This window comes from Simochromis diagramma, unplaced genomic scaffold (assembly GCF_900408965.1).
Source record: "Simochromis diagramma unplaced genomic scaffold, fSimDia1.1 OVJJ01000382.1, whole genome shotgun sequence".
Classification (NCBI taxonomy): domain Eukaryota; kingdom Metazoa; phylum Chordata; class Actinopteri; order Cichliformes; family Cichlidae; genus Simochromis; species Simochromis diagramma.
In genome coordinates, this window is record NW_024386734.1 from 110,787 (window position 1) to 133,785 (window position 22,999).

Below are 22,999 nucleotides of genomic sequence, written 5' to 3' on the forward strand. Positions count from 1 at the left end.
CCATCAACGAGCCACCGCTCTCCTTCAGCACATGCTTTCAGCTCTCTATGAATTACTTCATGTCCCACCAGCACCCTCTTCCAGGTGAATTAGCACCTCATTTAAATCATTAACATCACCTTGTTCAGATCCGTCAAAGACAACCTTTGCTCCAGCTGCAAAAACACAAAAGTCGAGTTTGCCAAAAAAGCTCAACAATTTCAAAATAAGAGCCTCTCCTGCCTCCATCTCCATCTCTGTTTAATGGGCTGCTGAGTTTACTCGTTTCACGACAGTCAAATGTTAAAGTTGACACTGTGTGTGTGTCTGAAGAAGCACTTTAAGATGAGCTTCCTCTGTGGAGCAAGGTAACTGTAACCTCACAGTCATGGCATCCTACCATTTTCATGTCGCTCTTCAGTTTGCTGATGCCGGCTCTCTCGCTTTTAGTGGCTCCCACATTCCCGAGATGATGGATCGAGATGGCAGGACTGACGCCGGCATCCATCTCCCGAACTGTGTGGAGGGTTGAGGAAGAAGAAACAAACAGGACAGGGACAGAGAGAAAATAAATGGGAGTAAAGGTCAAACGGTGAACGTGTGGATTTTTGTTTAAAATCAAGTCTGGGAAAACAGATTAGGACAGCACACAGGGGCAAATACTCCCATGCTGACCAAGCTACTAAAATAAATAAATAAATTTTTTATTTATTTTTATATATATATATATATATATATATATATATATATATATATATATATATATATATATATATATATATATATATATATATATATATATATATATATATATATATATCTCAATAACAAGAATAAACAATCTAGAGAGGTCTTCTCTAGCAGTTAGTGGAACATCATGCGTGCAATGTTACAGTTTATCTGTGGAAATATGAGGCCTGTCAGTGGCTTACTTATTAAAAACTGTTGCCCACCCTTCTTCCACAGCATATTGAAACAGATTACTTTGGCTACACTCTTGTCAAAAGATTTCTCTTTTCATGTGACGACTGCCCCACCCAATCAGAAAGCTTCACCGTCATTGCAGATGAAGCAGCAGTGACTGCGTCAGAGTTGCAGCATATGACTGGTTCTCGTGTTACATGAGGTAAGAGGTCTCACCACTGCGCTCCACTCCAAACTCCTTCCCGCTGAGGATGTGATGGAGCAAGTTCTTCAGTTCAGACGGACTCAGACTCATCAGGGTCTCTGTGGCCTCCTCTCCTGTTTTCACAAACGCAAAGACAAACATGACACCTGAAGCCCGTACTATGAAGAAAGATTACTGTGGAGCTTTAAGTCAGAGTTTCCCTTCTCATGAAACAGACTCTTATCTGGCTAAATCACCATGGTAACTTATACTGAACACATAACTTGGTTAATACATTACAACAAAAACCTTGAAGATAAAGTTTACAAGAGTGAAAGAAGACTTCATTAAGATTTCATTTTCCACACATTTCTTTTCTTAACCTTACATCAAGCCAAAGAGGCCAAAGAAACTATTTGGAGGGAAAACCAAGGAAAACATTTTACGATTGGAGGCAATATTTCACATTTAACTCACATCAACAAATTAAGCAGTTTAATAAGATCTGTGATTGTGTTTACAGAATGTTGATGATGCACTGCCTGGATACGTTTGGGGTGTTTTGTTGTATATATATGTGTGCTTTTATGTCCAGGGGCTACAGTTGTAAATTAGCAGTTCTGTTAAAAGCCAACATGTAGTTCATCCTTGTTCAATTTACAAATACATGGTTTGTAACATTTAGGCTGAATGTGATCTTTGGTTTGTTACTCCACTATAGGCATAAAGTCACAATGAGAGACATGGATTTTTAGTAACAAACTTGAGTAATTTACTTCTTAAAGCCCAGCTTTAAACCACCTTCCCGTCTTACCTGAGCAGCCGAGTGACTGAGCCAGCTCGGTGGCCATCACCTGGATGATGAGACCGATTCTCAGCCTGAACATCTCGCTGAACAGCCTGGGCTGAGTCCTGATGCTCATAGCCAGGTACACCATGATCTCCTGGTGGAAAGACATTTAAAGGATGAAGGACAGATAGAGGAGAAGGTTTTAAACACATGATTGTGGAGGAGGTAACTCACCTGTGTGAGAATGGCAACACTGATGTTGTTTTCACTGGCCTCGTCGATAAGATTCGCCAGCTGGTCCGGCGGTATCGGAGCCGTGATGGTTTTCTCTCTCGGCTCAGGAGGGAGTCCGATCGTCAGGTGCTTCTGGTGGGCCAGCAAATCAGAGCAGGCCTATCGAGAGAGACCACAACCAATTAGGAAAGAGCAGGAAAAGTTAAGGGCTTGCTGGTGGGAGATCTAATGCAGCATGGAGTCAACTGATAGCAGAGGGTTTGCATTTCAGAGGTATTTTACTCCAACTTCAGGAGCTTTTCTTCAAACCTTCTTAGAAGTTTTTAATTTAACCACAAACTGTGGTCAACTCATTTCAAGCTTTTCGGACTCTGTGACTCGTTACATGTGAAGGTAAGAGATGAATGACTGAAGATTTAAAGGCACTCGTAGAGTTCAAATCTGTGCCAATAATGAACAATGAACCCACCAGTTGTTCATATAGATTTTAGTTTTACATTATTTTTTACTTTACTTAAAACTGTAGCTTCAGGACTTTTTTCATAATCATGGCTAAAACAGAAGATTCACTAGTAACATCACACCTGACCACACAGCTTCTGTACGCTGCCCTGTTATCTATAGCTGCACCGTACCGAGTCGAGCTCCTCCACCTTCTTCCTCAGCATGCCAGAGATCATCCTGATGAGACCCCAGTGTTTCAGTTCACCTGCCTTCTCATAAAGATCAGTCAGCAGAGACCTCACAGTGGAGCCTTTACCATGCACACCCGTGTCCCAGTCCATACCCCTGACAAAGGAAAGACAGCAAGGGCTTTTCATTCTTTTCAACGCCGTTTTGACATGTCACAGCAGCACAGTCTGAATCAGGAGCGCTTAATGACTCAACTGTGGAGTCAAGTTCAGATACTTCTTTCAGATCCTGAGACTCACACTGATGAGCTAGCTTGAGTGGTTGACTGTTTGCATGATGCAGCACAAAATAAGCCAGCCAAAGACGCAGCCGTACACAGAAACAAGCCAACCAAGCAACAACAAGACTTCACTGTCTGTAAATATCTGTCAAAACTATGACTAAAAATTATTTATTAAACAGTTTTTTTTATGTGTAAAACACAAAGAAAACAAAAAAGTAAACAAACTGCACTATTTTGCTTCCACTTCAAGGCGGCGACCTCCGCTCCGCTCAGCACAGCTAAAAATACACAGCGCTACAAGTTGGCCAGTCAGCCGATGACCTTTAGACTTTAGTTCGTTGTTTCTTGTAAACAATGAACTTCCAATGAGCTGTAAGTGAGCGTGTCACCATTATTAAATCACAATCATTCAAAAGGAAAAAATGTAAATGTTGGGCTTTAACCTGGTTTTTCACATTTACGAGGAGATATTGAAATAGACAGTTTTGTTTTAATCCTATTTTGTAAACATCCATCAACTGCTGGGCTGCCGGTGTCTGGGAATACACGCTTCCCTAGCAACCAGTGGTTGCCGAGGGTAGCTGACCAGTCTCTAGGCTTTTGTGACTGAGGCTTTAATATTTTAATACCAAAATTAAGTTTGCTGCAGTTCCTGCTTTTTGGCATCACCTTTGTTGTGTTTCATATCTGTTTTAATAAAAATCATGGTGATGTCAAACACACCCAGCCTCATGTTTCTCACTTGTCTTTGTAGAGGATGTAAAGTATATCAGCCTGGTCCTGCAGAGACTGTGTGTCTTTCAGCAGCTGGACCAAAGCGTTGTAGTCGATGGCTCCGCTGGCATCTCTGGGAATGCCACTCTGTGTTGTGACCCCTGCCTCAGGACCCTGGAGTGAAAACACAGAGAGACCGAGGAGTCTGCAAGTGAGCAAAGAGCTGACATCAGAGGAGAGAAAAGAAAGAAAGGAAGAAGAACCTGAACGTCTGGTGATGCAGGAGAGTCTGTAAGATTCAGGTTGAGCGTCGGCTGAGGAGAACGAAACAATTTGCTCGGCAGGTACATGTTGACATCTGAGGGGGAAAAATAGAAAACAACGTTTTATTATTAAATTTGTGATTTAGTCGAGTTCGTCAGTCGGAGACGAAGCGCCGACTCACTTTGTATGTTGAGGTCCTGAGCTTTGTTCATCAGAGTCACCATCTCTTTGGTTTTGGTGGCCGCAGCCTTGAATCTGCTGAGACCTCCCACCGGACGCTTGGGCTTCTTGGGGGCAGAGTGGGCCAACAGGTGGTCAAGGTACTGCGCGAGGTCGTCATCCTCTGTAGGGAGGGACCAAGAGAACAAAACAAAGCGATGAAGGAAGGTGGGATGAGGAGAAGAACAGAAATGTGGAGAGGGAAAGGAGGAAAAATGAATACGCAGAAAGAGATCATTTACTCACCGCTCTTTTTTGTACAGACAAGTGTTAAAACTGAGTTTCCTTCTAAACTTCATAAAGTACTAAAAAGAAATAAGATCTGAAAACCATTTTTCATTTTATGCTAATTTATAAACTTTGAACTTGCAGCTTTTAAAGGGTTTGCTCACTCAAATCTCACAAAAACAAAACTTATTATTGAGTATCTGAGAAAAAAAGATCTTCGTTCATTTCAGGTGGTTTACAACAAAATTAATATTGTTTTACAGAAATTTCTGTTTTTCCGAGGAACAAATTGCAAATATTCATAAATACCATTAAACGTGACAATTGTGCGTAATAATTATAATGGCTTTTGTGGGTGAGGCTTTGGGGTGAACTGACCCTTTAAACTGAAGACTTTATTGGTCACAGCCATGCTAGCAAATTGTGATGCATTTAGGGACCAACGGGCTGTCTGTAAACAGGCGTTTAAGGCAAATCTAACCAGCTGTGCGTGAACACAAACAACACAACCAGAAACTGAGAATGTTTTCATTCTTCCACTCGTGTTAAGATTTTGAGGTGTTTTAAATGCACCACAGTCAAAAATACACTTTTTATTTTTTAAAGAGGACCCATTATCTTTATTTCCATATTGTCATTTTTCAATCATGGACTCTCTACAGCAGCAGTTCTGAAGCAAGTCATTTTAGCTCCTTCCTAACTTTCGTCTGATTGGCTGCAACGCTTAAACCAAGGGTGGGGAACTCCAGGCCTCAAGGGCCGGTGTCCTGCAGGTTTTAGATCTCACCCTGGGTCAACACACCTGAATCAAATGATTAGTTCATTACCAGGCCTATGGAGAACTTCAAGACATGTTGAGGAGGTCATTTAGCCATTTAAATCAGCTGTTTTGGATCAAGGACACATCTAAAACCTGCAGGACCCAGGAAGATCCCATCTGCCAGTGGGCGGAGCTTCTGTGCTGTAATTCCCATATAGGTATATTTTTTTTATTTTCTCACTTAATGCATAGCCAAGCAGAGCAGAAAAATAAAAATAAAAAACTGCCTGAAAATGCTTTGTTTTAAATATTTTTAAAGTTTTAAATTGAGTGTTCAGATTGAACTCTGGCTTGAAGGGATCATTAAATCTGAGCGTCTTTTTTTCTTGTTGACTGCAAATGATTTTACAATTTCATTGTTTTACAAGCATTAATATCCGGTTCTAAAACAGAGCTAATGATTTTACTTGAGGATTTATACTAAATCTGAATATAGAGTACAGTTAAATCTGGTTTTTATTTTCCCTCTTTCAAACCAATAAACACCAGTTATCAACTCGCACTGAGCCATTAGATCCTCCTCTGTCCCGAATGATAGACACAGGAGGATAGGCTTTCTTTCCAGCCTTCAAAAAGGCTAAACTTTACTGATATAGTAGCTTTTACCCCGCATGCATACATTCATTTATTCAGTGCTTTTACTCGACTACTGTTCAGCACTACTTTCATATTTGCCCTTCCTTTGTAACATTGCATTTATCCATGTCTGTGATTAGTCAGACGATCATTAAAGAACTTGGCAGCAATGTTTAAAAAGTGCAGTAAAAGAAAAACAAAACATTTTAATTACTTGTATATTTGCAGACCTCATTACCAACCTTTCCTGTGTTAAATATGAGCATCAACAAACTGACTGTACATCAAGTATATGACAGAAAATAAGGAAAAGCATAAGAGGTCCACTTTAAGGTCCATTACAATTCAAGTTTTGAGTTATTTTATGTAATAATTTAGAGCAAAAGAAGAAAAATATTCCAAGTTGCCCAACAAGGCACCCAAAGCCCCGAGTGGAAGAACTCTGATACACAGGGATGATGGGTGATGATTATAGGATCAAACAGGAAGTGTTGATTAATGAAGTCATGGGTATTTGATTTTAGATTTCACAATGAGATGGCATGAGGGAAAAAAATAAATAAAATGTAGATGCACAGATGCAACTCAAAAATCAGCCAATGTTAAAAGAAAAACTGTCAACTTAAAGAAACTGTAAGTCTGCTAACAGCTGCTGGGGTCTGTGACTGTGTGAGTATTTTCAGGAATGATCAAACCAACCCAGGAAAAGAAAAATGAGCTGTCAGTGTGAGCTCCGGCTTTAAAAACGTGAATCCTGGTGTCACCATTCCTTCTCCACCCTCCATCCACGCTGTGTTTTCTTACCAGCATCATAATGCAACTCATGCACGTATCCATCGCCGTAACGCTCATCATCATCATACTCTTCGTCGTGGCGGCCCATGCTGCCAGAAGCCTTACCGTCCAGGAAGCTGAGGTGAGCACAACAGGAAGTGGTCAGGAACTCCGACAGCTTCCCCGTCTGGATTCTAAAGACGAAGAACAGAAGAGGAGGGGATGATTATGAGAACTGGGAAACATTAATAAGCAGTTTGATGCATTTTAATGACAAATCTTGGGAATTAATCAATAAAAGAGGATTTTAAATTGTCTCTACAGTGCAGGAAAAACTAATAAAGTCTTTAATTGGACACGCAAAGAAAGACAAAATAAATAAAACAAAACAGAACTTATTACAAGTTGTCAGATGTAAGAATTCAAATTTAATGCAAAAAAGAAATTGACCTTGCTCCTCCGTAATACCCGTCCTGTAATTTCTTGAGTGTTGCCAGAACTGCAGGGTCCAGGTCTGAGTGATCTTCAGCTGAAGCACAAACACAGGATGAAAACGTGCAAGCACAGAAAATGTAAAAACAAAAAATACTTTTTTTTTTCCAATATTTAAAGATTTCCTTTCAAACTCTCTCTACCATTAATAATGCAGGTGCTTCATTTAATAAATAAGATGTATTTGGACATTTAGCAGAAAAGGTCTTCTCACTCACTCAGCATCGTCTGTGAAATGGGAAAAGTGACAGTCGGTCTCCCCGTCATCCTCCATCTGCATGAGAGGTAGGCGATTTCTGTCCTCAGCATCTCCACGATCATTTTATTATCCAGAGCCAAATAGAACTGCTGATGGTCAATGAACTGAAACAGAGGAAAATATGTTTACTTAAGTTTATTTAAGTCACCAGATTTCCCTTCACCAGAAGGGAATTTGGGTGGTCTGCAAATCTCATTTTATCATCAATCTCATTTCTCATTTTGACCCAGATTTTATTCACAGTATATGATCAAAAAGAACAACAATGGTGTGTAAATGTCTGGGAGCTGCTGGACTTTTGGGAGAGGAATACTGTCCCCATGTTTTGGCACAGATGGTTTCGCCTTCCCTGATGGAGCTTTAACCTGCACGTGTGGATGAAACAGTGAACAGAAGACGAAGGACCTCCAGTATTGACTGTTGGCCTTTGTCTGCTGCACACAGATTTCTCCAGATTACCTGAATTCTTTTAGGATATTCAGTACTGAAGATGATAAGACATTCAAAGCCTTCATAATTTAATGGCGGGAAACATTACAAATGTGGAACAGCTTCAGTAGACAGTGATGAACTTCTGCACATCTTTGCCTCTCTAAGACGCTCTTTTTAAACCCACTCATGTTACTAACTTGTGGCCAATGAACCTCCTTAGTTGCAAAATGTCCCTCCAGCTGTTTCTTTTCACTTTTCCAGCCTTGTGTCGCTCCTATCAGCTTTTTTTGCACTGCGAACAAGCCAATATTTTTCATGAGACAGTAAAACAGTCTGATCCAATATGGTGTCCTACGGTGGCCGGGTGCACCCAGGACAGGCTGCCAGACTGTCTCAGGACATTCACACCTATGGACATCGTTAATTAATCTAACCCCACTAACTGCATGTCTGTGGACTGTGGGAGGAAGTCGGAATACCTGGAGAGAGAACGGGGGACAGGCTCCAACCAGATGGTGGATTCAAACCCAGGACCTTCATGCGTGCCACCATTAAAATAAAAAGTGAGCTGCGTGTTATTCTGATGTTTTCTGTAGTTTTTTCTAACCTGAGGTGTGAATGTGAACATGGTGTTCCTGATGATGTAGAACTTGGAGGTTCCCAGCACTCCTATCCTCCTGTAGGGGCGTCCTGTCAGCCCCAGCCTCGGGTTACGACCTGAAACAAAAAAAAAATAAAATAAAAAATAAGCAGTTAAACTTTTGATTTCATGAATCCCCCCTGATAAAAATCTACGCTCTACTCTTTGGCTTTTTTGTGTCCTTCAGATATGATGTTTTGTGAAGTTAGTCAGTCTCATCTAATTTAGGAAGTACTGTCATAACTTTACTGCAGACGCTGCTGGACTAAAAAGCATCAACCCTGAGCAGCAAACACTTCCATCCCAGACAAAATAATGTTGAATTTGAATTAATTTGATTTAAAAGATTCAAATAGTCAAGAAAAATCCCGGGTTCAGATCACAGACAGTCTATGAACGATAAATGTCGTCATCGTGACATCACCCGCTGGTTTGTGATTAACTTTGAAGCCTTGAGCTCAGCGTTTTGGCCGCCAACATCGGTTTTTTTTGTTGGTGGTTTTTAAATCATAAGCGATAAGCAGGCAATGCCTCACATTCACACGGTAACGACGGCTCAATCATAAGGTATGCTTGTCCTCTCTCTTATCTCTCTCTCTTTTTTTAATGGTTTATTTGACTGTAAAACGGACCATTATGTATAAAACTAACATCATGTTGTAAAAGAAAAAGAAAAAAACATGTGACCAAGACTATAATATTATCATTATCATAAGTGTTTACTGAGGTCATGAATCTGTAGCAGGCTCTAGTCCATAACATTTGTGCCTGATGCATAAAATCTTGATGGGACAGATCAGGCTACAGCAGGGCGTTTGTACCAAGTCTGGCGTAGATATGGCTGAGGACTCTGGAGGGCTGCACATGGATGGGGTGGATGTCCGCCACAGTCTCCACCTCTATCCCTTGCTTAAACAGCAGCTCTTTGATCTCCTCCGTCTCGGCCAGAATCGACACTGAAGGGGGAGAGACGCACATGAAACTATACAGATCACTGACATCACTCACATCTACTGCCCAGCCTGCATATTGAATTATCCTTGGGCAAAATGTGAGTGTGTGATGAGGTGGTTAAAAGAACTTAAGTAGTCCATTTAAAATAATTAACACTAATCTGGAGCTCAAAACGTCGTACTGGGACCTGGGCGGTTAACTCACCCTGTACGACCACGTCAGGCTTGGGGATGGTGGAGAAACGCCGGTTAAGAGGGTCAATTTCTCCAGGCGCCAGAAAACCCTGAAAAAACCACCAAGACAAACTAAATGATTTGAAGTTTAGCAGTAAATCTTAAGTGTGTTTGTTTTCTTCGACTCTTACGGTGTAACTTTGTTATTAACACTCATCTGAGCTGCAGAGCTACAGCTGGTCATTTGTTTATGTAGCAGCTCACCTCAGCTAACAGGTTTCCCAGGATGTACAGACTCTGCCCCCACCTCAGGGGTAATTTTCCCATCGGGATCCTCTCCACGGTGTGAGGGTTTATGTACTCCTCCTCCACCTGTTTGAATAAGCAAAAACGAGACAGGATAAAGACGTTTGAAAGGTCTGAACGAGTTTAAATATGGGGCATTAAAAGTCAGAGGTCATGAGGTCGTTTCTCCTCATTTATCGTTTTAATGGGCACGGGCGTATTGCATTTAAGAAAACACTTAAATCACTTCTGCGGTGAGCAAAGAGAAGCAGATTACTGTTTCTGTTTTTTTTCTACAGAGGAACTAAAACACCTGAAGATGAGAACAGAGAACAGGTTGAAACAAGTGGACTTGAAACTGAGGCTACCCTCCACACTTACATGGATATTCTTTTTAAACTGGGATTTTCCACTTTTTGTATTTGTGTTAAAGACCCCGAGTCAAGATTGTGGCAAACTGACGTGTGACACAACGGCCTCGGTGCTGACAGCTGTGTACATGTAATCAGCATATGATCAATATCACAAAGGGTGTGTAACAATAAATGTACATATACGAGGAAACACTGGAAGGACTTCCCGAGGGCTTGATGCCAGTATAACCAGTACATTTATGTGACAACATCACTTACAAGCCAATCAGGAAAGCATTTGCAACCACATAATTCCAAAGCTACTAAGAGCTGACAAAGTTAGACACAGTTTATTGTTAGCTTAAATAACAACCAGCGTTTAAAGATGAACAGCCTTCAGGTTGTCAGTGATGAAAACTTCATTTAATGCAAACTGTTTTAAGCCTGCAGAAATAATAAACTGGCAACTGAATAGTATCTCTATGTTATCAATCTGAAAAGCCTGTCTGGCTGCTCCCGAGATATTGCATTAACAAACACGAGTCCATGTTGCCCATCTGCCTGGCAGGGTGAAGACAATACCCCATCGGCCTTTTACGGCTGCAGGGTCAAAACTAAGAATCTTGTAGCTCACACATTAAAATGAGTTAAAATCAGCTTCTAAATCATCAAGATGTCTGACCTTGTCTGCGGGGACGCTGTAGAGCTCCGGCAGCAGTCGTACCCCATCCTTCTGTTTGATCAGGATTCCCTCCAGAGCCTCCTGGTACTCCTGCACCTGGATCACATCAAAACACTTCCTTTGTTAATAAAGGAGGTAAATACCGTCAAACACTGATGCACACACACAGGCAGAGTCTCTGAGATTTAAATTACCTGTTCAGGGCTGTTGATAAAGATGCCATCCAGTATGAGGTAGGTCCAGAACAGAGGCCACTCGCACTCGATGTTCTCAAACAGCTTCAGCTCTGCGGACTCGTAATAGAGTCTGTTTGGATCCTTTATGGAGACAGTACAAACCTTCAGCTGCAGTACTTGCAAAATCAGATCCAGATCTGACTTCTTTCCTCCGTCAGAGTCAAACCGTCTCAAAAATCAGCGTCTCTCAACATGAACCCGATACTTAAACAGAGATCCTAAATATGTCCACTTCTCTCAGGAACTGTTTGCAGGCTGTAACCATGTGTGTGAACTTTTATGATCATGCACAACAAACATACATATAAGTAAGATTAGGGCTGTGCGATATGACCAAAATCTCATATCCCCATACAAGACATCTATCGTCCCGATATCGATATAAATCACAAACATTTAACATTTTCTGTAAATTCTGTGAATCTCGGGCAGCTCGCCTCGTGTGAAGTGTTTCCAGCTGCGCGTCGCGTACCTGGAGTCGAGTGTTTTAACCGATGCATGAAATGATACATTTTTAGTCATAAGTTGTAACGGACGCAGTTTTCTTTGTGAGTATTTATTACACGGCGTGCTGCGGGGAAAAGCCTGTTCTAACGTTTGAGTCTAAGGTTTATTTTTTAGCACCTGGCGGCTCTTTTTTGCTTCTCATCCGTAAATACTCTGCATACTCTTTTACGTGATTCAGTTTATTTTGAAAAGTCTCAACAGGATCTTGAACTTTATTGTGAAAGGTTTATGTGGAAAATAAACAAGCAGACACGTGGTGGTTTTGCTTGTTGCTAACGACAACGCATAAAAACAGGCGCTTGTCCGTCCGTAGTGTGGTTATATTAAACATAAGAGAAAGAGAAAACTTTAAGAAATTAATATAGCCACTACAGTGACCATCAAAACCATGAAAAAAAATGTTGCCGTAAACAGTTTATTTTGCGACACCACGAAACAAACGATAGCGTAAAATGAAACGATAGACGTTTTTATATCGTCAACCGATATATATCGTTATATCGAACAGCCCTAAGTAAGATTAAGAAGATTAATATGGAAAATTGTATAAAGTAAGAGTGTCTTGGGTCTTTTGTACTTTTGTTCCTTTCCTTAAAAAAAATAAATAAATAAATGTATGATGCCAGTGCTTCCCTGTCTCTACTTCCCTGACAAATCCATGTCTGTTCCCCTGTATCCCCCTGAAATCTATACCCATGCAAGGAATTTCACTTTGTCCTGTCACAAATGTTTGAGTTTTTCCATAACTTCATCTTTGGTTTGGATTTTTCTCCTCAGATTCCAAACCAAATCTGAGGAGAAATGACCCTGACAGATATTAAAGAGTAACACTCACAAATGATTCAGTGCTACAAGATAAACTGTAAAGCTGCAGACATTTGACACACTCCTTTAACCAAACATGCTCTTTTCACAATCCCATATGTAACAACAAAGCAGCACAAGCCTGGTGTTCGCCTCAGACGTGCCACCGAGCCACCAAGCTTCATAACAGTGAACAGAGTTTAAGCCACAAAGTTTGACCACATTAATAAAGCAACAAACAGATCAGACAGCTGTGCATTTACTGACTGCAGGAGACAAAACAGAAAAAAATGCAACATAGATTCAGTCGAATGTTTTTTCTTCTTCTAATCCAAACAAATAGATATAAATAGATTATCCGACAGGACAAATTAGAGGGAGCATTGACCTTTACAGGTTATTTACCTCTTTGGGGGTTCTGTGTCCATCTCTGAGAAACCTGCAGCAACCGTATCGACCCTGAACAGAGACAGAGGAAATCAGCACCTCAAACATGCCGCAGCATAAATACACGAGGCATATTCTCATAAAACAAGCTAAATTTTAGCTACAAGTTGTTTCTTTTAAGCTGGTTGGATTTGAAAACTACTTTTTGCCCAGTCTAACCTTCCTCTGTGTCCTGGCTTATGACCCAAACTTTCATTTACTGCTAAAACAACCAGCTGATTCAGTGACTCTGAGAAATCACGCATCAAAAAGAGTCCAGTAGATACTTTTTTTTTTTTAAAGTGTCTTCTTTATATGTGACAGACTGTTTGAATGAAGTCCACAGAAAATCAAACAACACATCCAGCCATATGAACGTTTTCCTGCTTTCTTGTTGCAGTTTTCTTCTTTTGGGAAACTTACATTAAATCAATGTTCTGCACAAATCAGCCAAAGTTTAGAAAATAAATTGTCCTTGATATACCGAAAATTATAACTTGAGCCCTAAACTTCTGCCACGTTGACCCTGCCTCTGTGAACTTGTCTGCACCTGCAGTTTGGAGATGATCTCCTCCTTGGTCGCGTTGACTATACTTATGTCCTCAACGGCAAAAGGCGGGGTACGAGATGATGGCCAGCACTCCGGCATCCACTTCTTTAGAGATGGACGCTCTGGGTAACATGGACGTCAGGATGGACTGATGGGAATACAGACATATATTAAAATCAAAGGAAGCCGATGAGCTTCCTATCCTGATATTTAACTGTGTGCACGTACCTGGCACTGCTGTATGTCATCAGCCAGAGCGTGGACCAAAGAGCCCGGTCCTCCCTTTGCTCCAAACAGGTTGAGTTCATCCAGCGCCTCCAGAGCTGCCTGAAGGACACAAAGCAAACACACTCATTAATAACAGTCAATGAAAAGATGGCAACTGTCCACTACTCAAGTCTGACTACATTCAAACACTCTTTTACTTCCCAAAAGCAAACAACAAGGCACTGCTGACAGTTTAGAGCCTTACAGTTATTTCTGCTGTTTATCAGGCGCTACAATAAAGCTTTAAAACCAAATCTGGAGTTTGTTTATCAATCCAGATAACATGTAAATAAGTTATACCGTGATATGACTGACGTATTTCTAAAAAATCTAAAACTCTGGTTGTAAATAAAGACTAAATACTAAAAATACCAGCAAAGTCTGGAGGCTCAGTGAAGTCGGGCTCCATCTGCTACCAGGTGACTGTAGCTGCACAGCTATTGTTAGGGTAATACAAACTAATTAGCACAGAGATGATGGAGGATAAGGGTTAAATTGCAAAAAACATCGGACAAAAGAGCATTTGGGACCCACAACACGAGGTTAGTCTGATGTGCGGCTGTGTGAAGCCATCAAATATTACGTTTTAGCTCAAAGAAATGAGAACAGTGCAAATAAAGCGCTGCAGAAGCTTTGCTACTGCAGATTCACTAGGAAAAATAGAGGATTAAAACACAGTTTGTGGATAAATACACTCTGGTTTGGTAAACAGCAGCTTATTTGCACTGGAAATGTGAGGCACTTATTTACATTTTTAAAATTATGGGTCAATTTAAACTGGAGATGGACCGATCCGATATTACGTATCGGACCTAAATTGCTGGATCGGATATCGGAGAGAAATAAAAAATGTAATCCGATCCGAAGTATCACAAAATCACCTCACAAAACGCGCTACTTGGCGTAACCCAGCTGAGCGCATCGGAGCGGTATGTGTCACGTGATAGAGCGACTGTTTTCTGCGAGACCTGTCGGCGGTCTGGTAGAGCTAAACTTCCAAACCGCGGAATTTAATCTCGGAGAAAACTATCCCAGAGAAGTAAAGCAAGTGTGTAAGTTCATCGCTAAATGTTTGCATAGCATTTCCACATTAAGCTTAACAACTGATATATGGAGCCACAGCTGGACTGGCCATCGGAGTTCCATATTGCAGTGAAAAGGAAGCGATTTGTCCCGTAATTCAGCTAGAATGAAAAAACAAACAAAAAAACCCCCAAAGCTGGACTTCTTCTGTCTTTGCTGCACAGCTGCCTCCTCTTCTCTCATCCTCTCCCCCTCCCTCTCCTGATGCTACTTCAATCATGAAACTGATCAATGATCAGCTGATCGGCTTTTCTGACGCAAGTCCCGTCTCTCTTGTTTATCGCCCACTTTGAGCCAGAAAGAGGAAACCAGCACGTTTAAGCTTGATCAGCTGTTGTTAGAATTTATTTAATATTAATTTCTAGTATCAGCTGATGTTTGCTGGAGCCACAGCTGTAAACCTGCTGGTCATGATATGGTTTGGTTATCTGGTGAGAGGGAAACATGAAGATGAAACCAGGAGATGTCCTTACTGGATCATCAGAGCTGAACAGGTGATGGAGAAACAGGTTTAGCTTTTAGGTGACATGAATGAGTTGAAGGGAAGTTATGAACTGTTTCTGAGAGACAAATAACACCAGGATGCTTTTTTATGTAGCTGACAGCTGGTAACTGTGCAGGGGCGGGTCTAGCAAAGTTTTGCCAGGGGGGGGCAGGTAGGGCATTAACAGGGAAAAGGGGGCACAAAGAAATACTTTATTTTGTTTATTCATATCGGTATCGGCAGATATCCAAATTTATGATATCGGTATCGGACATAAAAAAGTGGTATCGTGCCATCTCTAATTTTAAACCTTGTGGTTCAATGCATTAAGGAGCAAATCATGTTAAAGCTGCTCAGCTCAGGTCTGCTGTTATAAATAAGATTAACTTTACATAATTAACAGAGCAGAGAAGGTCCTGTAGTGGTGCTTGTTTTCAAAGTCTTAAATTAAACGTGTGTGTGTGTGTGTGTGCTGAGTATTATGTTATTTCTGAGTGAGAAGCCATTCTTGGAAGACCACAGAGAACATGATAGCCCTCTTTTAATGCCAACTGAGGACAGAGCCGGACGCACAGAGAACATGCCCGGCTGCTGCTGCGTGAAAAAACTCACAGTAATGTTTACCAGTAACCTGAAAGTTTCACTCTCACTGCAGATTTTTACCGACTGAGGTCAAATGTGCTGCAGAGAATTCAATAAAATTAAAACATGTTGGAATTAAAAAAAAAAAGAAAAGCAAGACTGTCGCCCTTGTTCTGGAACAGATTTGACTTCACAGTTTATCTGAACATTTACTGACATGCTGCGGCTGAGAAGATACTTTCAGTACAGAATGTGATCCAGACTTAGCTCTGTGGAGTCAGGGTCTTCTAAAGGTCAGCGTAAAGGCCGCTGTGCACCTTTGACAGTGCCAGACATTTTTACTGGAGCACCTGTTCCCCCTGTGCGTTGGAAGCTCTGCTCTCACTTATTTTGTCCCCCCGAGCTTGTTAAAGTGTCGTAGATGTCTGCGTTTATTGCATGTTTGTGTGTCTGTGCCAACCTTGGCCATGCCGATAGAGCTGGCGTTCAGCTCGGTGATGCCCTGGTTGGTTTTGTCTCCTCTTTCCCACATCCCATAATCCTGAGGGGAAATAGAAACAAGACAGAATGAATAAAACAAGAAGCAGTCATTTTCTGTGGAGCTGGAGAAGAATAAAGTTGACTTACAGCCACTTTGTAAGCCGCCTCAATGTAGAACATGAGATTCTGAACTACGTCCACTTCGTCCTGGGTGTAGATGATATGAAGACCTGGGACACAGACGTAAACAATGAAGACAGGAACCTTAATTTAAAAAAAATCATCACAATCATTTTGTTTGGATGCAAATCACACACATAATGGTAGACTCAGAGTTTCAGGGGTTCTCTGACAAAACATCACAGCTAAAGAGGTCTCTTTGGTCTGTGGGAAATTATTTTTCTAGATTCTGGAAGACAAAATGATACCACACACAGAAAATAACACTGACAGCATATATGTTGAAATTTTGGATTGATTTTGTTCTAGTTTTGGCTTTCCCTTTTGAAAAGGGGAGCATGAAAAAGTTGTTTTTCCCTTTAAATTGTATAGTGTTTATATTTTCACTGAGTTTAGTTACTTGTTACCTGTTGTGCTTCCCTTTCTTGCCCCATTTTGATCTTTTCAAAGAAATACAACCCAAAAAGAAAGGAAACGAATACACTGATTGATGTAAGACGTTTTAAATTTAACTCCCCACCCAAAAGAAAGAACGCATCTCAAAACCTTACATCTGCCCAAGTTCACATCTAGATGTGATAAGACTCCAGGTCTGATGTTCGGCCACCTTCTGAAGGTCTCAGGCTACGTCCACACTAATGCGTTTTCATTTGAAAACACATCGTTTTCTCTCCATTTTAGCCTCCCATCCACACTGAGACAGCATTTTGGCTCAAGGAAAACAAGTGTTTTGAAAACACTCTCAAAAACGCACACATTTGAAAACGGTGCTTTCGCGTCGCAGTGTGGACAGCAAAAACGGAGACTTTTTGAAAGCAATGACAGTCATGTGATCCAGTCATGTGACCAATTAAACTAAGATAGCGGAGCAGTTGTTTTGTTTCCTCTCAATTTTGACAGCCCTATTAAAGATTAATATCAGTCTGTACATGCTCCAGATAGCTTTTCTTCAAATTCTTTAACTCTCACTTGCTTTTGCAACTTTGTACTTTTGTGTTACTCGCAGCAGCAACTCCACCTCATTGTTAGTCCATTTAAAAACTCGCCGCAACGTTTCAAACAGCTGGAAAGTAAATAAAGGGCAGACAGAAATGAGGCAGGTTGAATCGTCTTGTGTTTCACACATGCGCAGTACTGGAACATAAGCGTTTTCGTCTGTTTCAATGTGGATGCACAACTCTGTGAAAACGACTGAAAACATTAGTGAGGACGCGGAGCGTTTTCAGACGAAAACGCCATTTTCAGATCTATCCGGGCGAGTGTGGATATATTAATGATTCTTCAGCAACAGAAAGTCTGATGCAGGCAGACTCAAGGTAACGACAACATCTATTAACACTGGTTCTGGTTTTCCTATAATGCTTTTTAGTTTAGTTTCATCTGTTTTACAGGGGATGTTATAGGTTCCCTCCTACCAGACGCAGTCATCTGAGCGAGGAACAGCAGGAAAAGCGAGGTGGCGTCGACCTGCAGGTGACCCCACTGATCGTCCCCAACCACCGTCGCGCAGGTCTTGGTGTTGTACTTTGCGTGGAGCGAGTCTGAGGTACTACGGCTGTATTTAAACTTCTCCACCTTATCCAGCTGAGAACAAGAAGGGTGGAGAGATTTTTCTTTTAAAGCGTGTGAAAAGAGCAGGTCCAAAGAATGTGCAATGATTCCTAAACGTTAATAATGATTAAAATATCCAACAAATGTAATCACAGAACTGCACAAATGAATGCAGAGGTTATAAATATGGAATCAATGTTATTTAAAATGACAACAATAATGTTCACATTTATATATAAACTGTGGAAATTCACAGTCACACTTAGAGTCAGCCGCCCCCGCTCTCAGACTCACAGCGAGCGCAGTTAAAGTAAAATCATAATAATAATCCAATCTGACGACGGCACGTTCAAGTTTAATAAAAGTAATAAACATCACAATGAGAGCAACGAGAAGCTGGTAGGGAAACAGCTGACAGGGTTAGAGAATTTTTTTTTTTTGTAAAGAGAGAGAGGGGAAGTGACGTGTATCTAACAGAGAAGTTAAAAGACAAACAGAATGGAGATATCCTACCTGCCTCATTATGCACTGCAGGACGCCTCTCATTAGCTTCACCACACTCTAGAAACGCAGAGAGATGCTTAAATGTCAACATTTACACCTCAGCCTGCACATCTTTAAATAAACAACCCAACCAGCCAAGTCAGAGAATAAAAACACAACCTCTTGACCTCAACGCTCTCCACCCACAGGCGCACACCTACCTGCTCCAGCTCGTAGGCCTTCGCTTTGTCTTCGTCCCGGTCGGCGTTCTTCCTGTAGGCCAGACTGAGCGCCCACACGGACACGATGCTGTAAACATTGTCACGGACCCAGGCGTCAGGCTGATCTGAGCTTGCTGGGAGAAGACCTGTGACCGGATCCTATGGGACACAGGCAGAGGTCAAAGGTCACAGGCACTGTAGGCAATGTAGAGGTAAACTTTGCGAGAGAAGTCAAGATTATTGGACATGCAGTGGATAAAACGTGTTTTCTGTGCAGCCCTTTGTAACCTGCAAAGGGCTGCCAACACAATCGGACAGATTCGGAGCGCTTTGGCAAGAAAGACGGGGCAAATATTGCAAAGTCAAGATTGCTATGCTGATAAACTCTTACCCGAGTGTGTACACTTGTGCAACCAATTTATTGTACTTTTTTTTTTTTAATCTTTCTCCCCCCACCTGTTTCATTGGGAATGACTAAAATCAGAGGGACAGCTCAGGCTGAGCAGTCTGGAGACAAGGTTGGAGAGGTGGGGCTGAGATGGTTTGGACATGATGAGAGATGGAGGATATATTGGACAAAGGATGTTGACGATGGAGCTTGTTGAGGAATAGAGGAAGAACTCATAGGAGGTTAATGGTTGCAATGGAGGAGGACATGCAGGGTGTTGGTGTGACAGAACAGGATGGCTGGAGTTGCAAGATGGAGGCAGATGATCCACAGCTGAAACAAGTGGTAAAAGCAGAACTGCTGAAAAGAGCCACTTCTGTCCTTGTGGATGTACTGAGCTATAGTGAAACAGATGGAGAGCTCATCATTTTAGCAGGACTCACAGGTACACTAACATCTGTACATTGGTACTCATTCATCAACGGCTCAGGGAAGGACTGAAAGAGCTTCTTTGTTTTCCCTTCATACTGGTGTGAACCATCAGCCAAATTGTTGGTTTTAAATAGTGCATCCAATGACAGCAACAGCAGACAGCACAGCTTATACTACAACTTTGATGTTTTATAATGTTTTTATGACAACATGCTGACGTCAGCCCATTACAGCGTCATTGTGATGTTGTAGGGCAGGGGTCTCCAACTCCAGGCCTCGAGGGCCGGTGTCCTGCAGGTTTCAGATGTGTCCTTGGTCCAACACAGCTGATTTAAATGGCTAAGAGACCTCCTCAACATGTCCTGAAGTTCTCCAGAGGCCTGGTAATGAACTAATCATGTGACTCAGGTGTGTTGACCCACGGTTATATCTAATACCTGCAGGACACCGGCCCTCAAGGCCTGAAGTTGGAGACCTCTGTCATAGTGTAACGTACTGAAAAAATAAAAAGTGTGTGCTACAGCTCTCACGATGCCCTTTCATATGACATATTACTGGATATGGTTTCTTCACATTTCTTTCTCATGGTCAACTTTGACCTTGAGTACTAACAGTGAAGGTCAAGTCCAAATGCTTAGCCAACCTTGGTACTCATGTCCCCCAGAGCCTAGTATATTGTTGTGAAGTCTGAAGAGAATCTATAAAAACTTGTGGGTAACAAAGTTTTTGGTTTGTTTTTGATCAAGGCCATTTGGTGTGGCCTTGATCTGATTTTGAATAAAGTTAAAGCAGCTCGAGTTGTTATCGACATCTGCCGTCACACAAAATTGAAAAAAAGATGGATTGAAAACTGTGGATGCTAAACTGATAACAAACAGACTGACAGACAAACTGAACCAATTACACACTCCCTCCATTCTGGAAAAAAAAGACCATTATAGAAAATGTTGAGTCATTTTTGTCAATGTAATGGACGAGGGGAATTTGAAGACTAAGCATGCATTTCCCCTTACTGCACGAGCAGCACAGCTGTAACTGTGCATGCTTCTCTTCATTTCCCCTAAGGTTGGTGTTTGCTAATAAAACCGGATAATTGCAAAGTCCTTTTCTACGAGTAGAGAACTCTTTCTTCCTGTTATAGCGAGGTTGTTTGACAGCAAAATGCACTTTTCAGATCAGCAAATGTGAATCGCTGCTGTCTGTCTTGCTACCTGCTGCCTAAAGAATGTCCAAATGTCATTTTATCACATGCACAAGACATAGTACGGCTGTCAGAGATTTCAGCATCAACACAGGTTTCATCACCAACAGAAATGACACTCAAAGTGTTTTGTGAATGTGTTGCAGAAACACAGCGAGGTGTTGTCAAGCTCTAAAAGTGAGAATGGTTCGAGTGATTCGTGTGTGGAACAGCTTGTTTAGTTGCTTTTATAACAGGACAAACTGCTGCAGATCTTTTTCACTCGCATATATCAGAGTCTCTCAGCTTGCAGCTGCAGCAAGGGCCTCAGCTCTCACTGAGTAACTGCGGTCCTTAGTGCACTGATCCATCTGAGCAGTGAACTGTATACAACTGCGGGCTGGCTAAGCAGCCACTTGGGACTTGTTCAAAAAGTGACCTCACACTGAATTTGTCTACAGGACTACAAACTCGGCAGTGAGACAATCCAGGATCACCCCTCCCCAGGCTTCTTACGCTCTTCCTCCAACTTATAAACTCTATAAACTCCAAAATCCAAAACAGTGCTATTACCAGAAGCTTTTCCAGGTGTTTTCCTCTCTTTTAGAGAGTGATTTCCTCTTTAAGAAGGTGAACTGTCCTCTGTCCTTTCTGGGTGGAGTTGTTGTGTTTGCTTTACTTTAACCTCAGCCTCTCTTTTACCATTTTTAATTCCTTTGCTCTGTTTTTGTCTCCAAAGCGTCACCGATCTTATCAACGTGCTCTTCTGTAAACAGGACTCGCTAATCTCTGTAGCTTCTATGTAAACTGTGACAGGACGAAGACACACCAGCCGATACAAGGGTAGATGTGTGGGGTTATCTGCTGTTATTCTCCCTGCTCTTTGCTTTACTCTTTACCCAGATGAAGGAAAATGTTAATCCTGAAGCACGCTGGGATATTTTAAGCAATAATATGATTTGAGCTTTGTTGCTGCAGCTCATGTTCCCTGTACTGACGTAGCAACACTGCAGTGCACAAAGTCAAGGGTATCGAGATTATTTGTGCTGTTTTTGGCTGTGCAAAGGACTAAATTCAACACTTTCTGTGAGCCGGAGGTATCGTACAACATCAGAGGTGGCCAGGCCATAGATTTGAAGTTATCATTGTAGTGGAGGGATGGCATACACAAATCTGAGCACATAGCACAAAGCACATAGACAGGTACACTAGCACTGTAGTTGCAAATTAATAAGCTGGATAACTCAAAGAAACAAACTGTGGGAGATGTCTGATCACCTCAGAGTCTAATATTTTACAGAGTCTAAAATGAGGCCCACAAATTTCTGTTTTAGAGGAACGCTGATGTTTTCATGCTCACACCAGCAGAGATATTTGGGCTTCAGAGCATCTCTGAACTGAATGCAGGCTGCAGCCACAGGAAAATGTCTCTCTGAGCCAAAAGTCAAAGGCACATTTCATGTTTATGTGCAGCCAGATTCATGGAAGCAGATCGGGCTGTATGACTCCTGTGCACGGCGACAAAGGCTTGTTACTTTCCGTTAACATCAGGATTAATTTGGTTGCCTTAAATGGCCCAAACTACCAGCGGCTCTCACATTCAGGTTTGTGAAACAGGCTAATTTGAGGTGGCTGTTTGTTTTAAAGCCTCTGAATAGAAATATGATGAGAACATCGTTTTGCTTGAATGAGTGAAGGAAACTAATAAACTGACCAAACTGAACATGAAACAGCTTAATGAGACATGCTTCATTCATTAAATTAAAAGCATGTTAATAAACAACAAGTCTGAACTTGCCCGGGGTGACCTTTAGTGAAAGTGAATATGACACCGCTGCTGAAGGTCGACTCTCTCCCAGTGTATGCGAGACAGGGAAAACACACTGCCCCCCCCCCCCCATTTTTAATGTACTGCTTGTAAGTTGATCAAATTAAGTAAAGTAAATAAAAATGAATGACTGAAGAGAGGGGAAAAGAAAATAAACTCAAGCAGTTATGACTACTAAAACCTTAAAAAAAAATAATAAAACAAAATAATACCAACAATACTAGTTTCCTCGATGCAGGATGATAGAGGGGTCTCTTAATGTCAGTAATCAGGACTCGTTCTAATTATGGTAAATGGCCTGCATTTGTATAGCGCTTTACTTAGTCCCTAAGGACCCCAAAGCGCTTTACACTACATTCAGACATTCACCCATTCACGCACACATTCACACACTGGTGATGGCAAGCCACACTGTAGCCACAGCT

General features: G+C 41.5%; 1 protein-coding gene across 1 annotated transcript in view; it reads right to left on the reverse strand.

The window, feature by feature from the left end:
• phka1a (phosphorylase kinase, alpha 1a (muscle)) overlaps positions 1-22,999 on the reverse strand; it is a 31,383-nt gene that overhangs the window by 6,847 nt on the left and 1,537 nt on the right. The window contains 27 exon segments of the mRNA XM_040030269.1: positions 120-155; positions 380-495; positions 1,120-1,221; positions 1,902-2,031; positions 2,112-2,270; positions 2,747-2,900; positions 3,770-3,915; positions 4,005-4,099; positions 4,187-4,348; positions 6,653-6,816; positions 7,073-7,151; positions 7,333-7,477; positions 8,413-8,522; positions 9,267-9,401; positions 9,604-9,682; positions 9,837-9,944; positions 10,893-10,988; positions 11,087-11,209; positions 12,845-12,898; positions 13,416-13,478; positions 13,480-13,563; positions 13,644-13,742; positions 16,292-16,372; positions 16,459-16,541; positions 17,907-18,075; positions 18,556-18,603; positions 18,747-18,905. Of these exon segments, the coding sequence (XP_039886203.1) occupies positions 120-155; positions 380-495; positions 1,120-1,221; positions 1,902-2,031; positions 2,112-2,270; positions 2,747-2,900; positions 3,770-3,915; positions 4,005-4,099; positions 4,187-4,348; positions 6,653-6,816; positions 7,073-7,151; positions 7,333-7,477; positions 8,413-8,522; positions 9,267-9,401; positions 9,604-9,682; positions 9,837-9,944; positions 10,893-10,988; positions 11,087-11,209; positions 12,845-12,898; positions 13,416-13,478; positions 13,480-13,563; positions 13,644-13,742; positions 16,292-16,372; positions 16,459-16,541; positions 17,907-18,075; positions 18,556-18,603; positions 18,747-18,905 (2,979 nt within the window).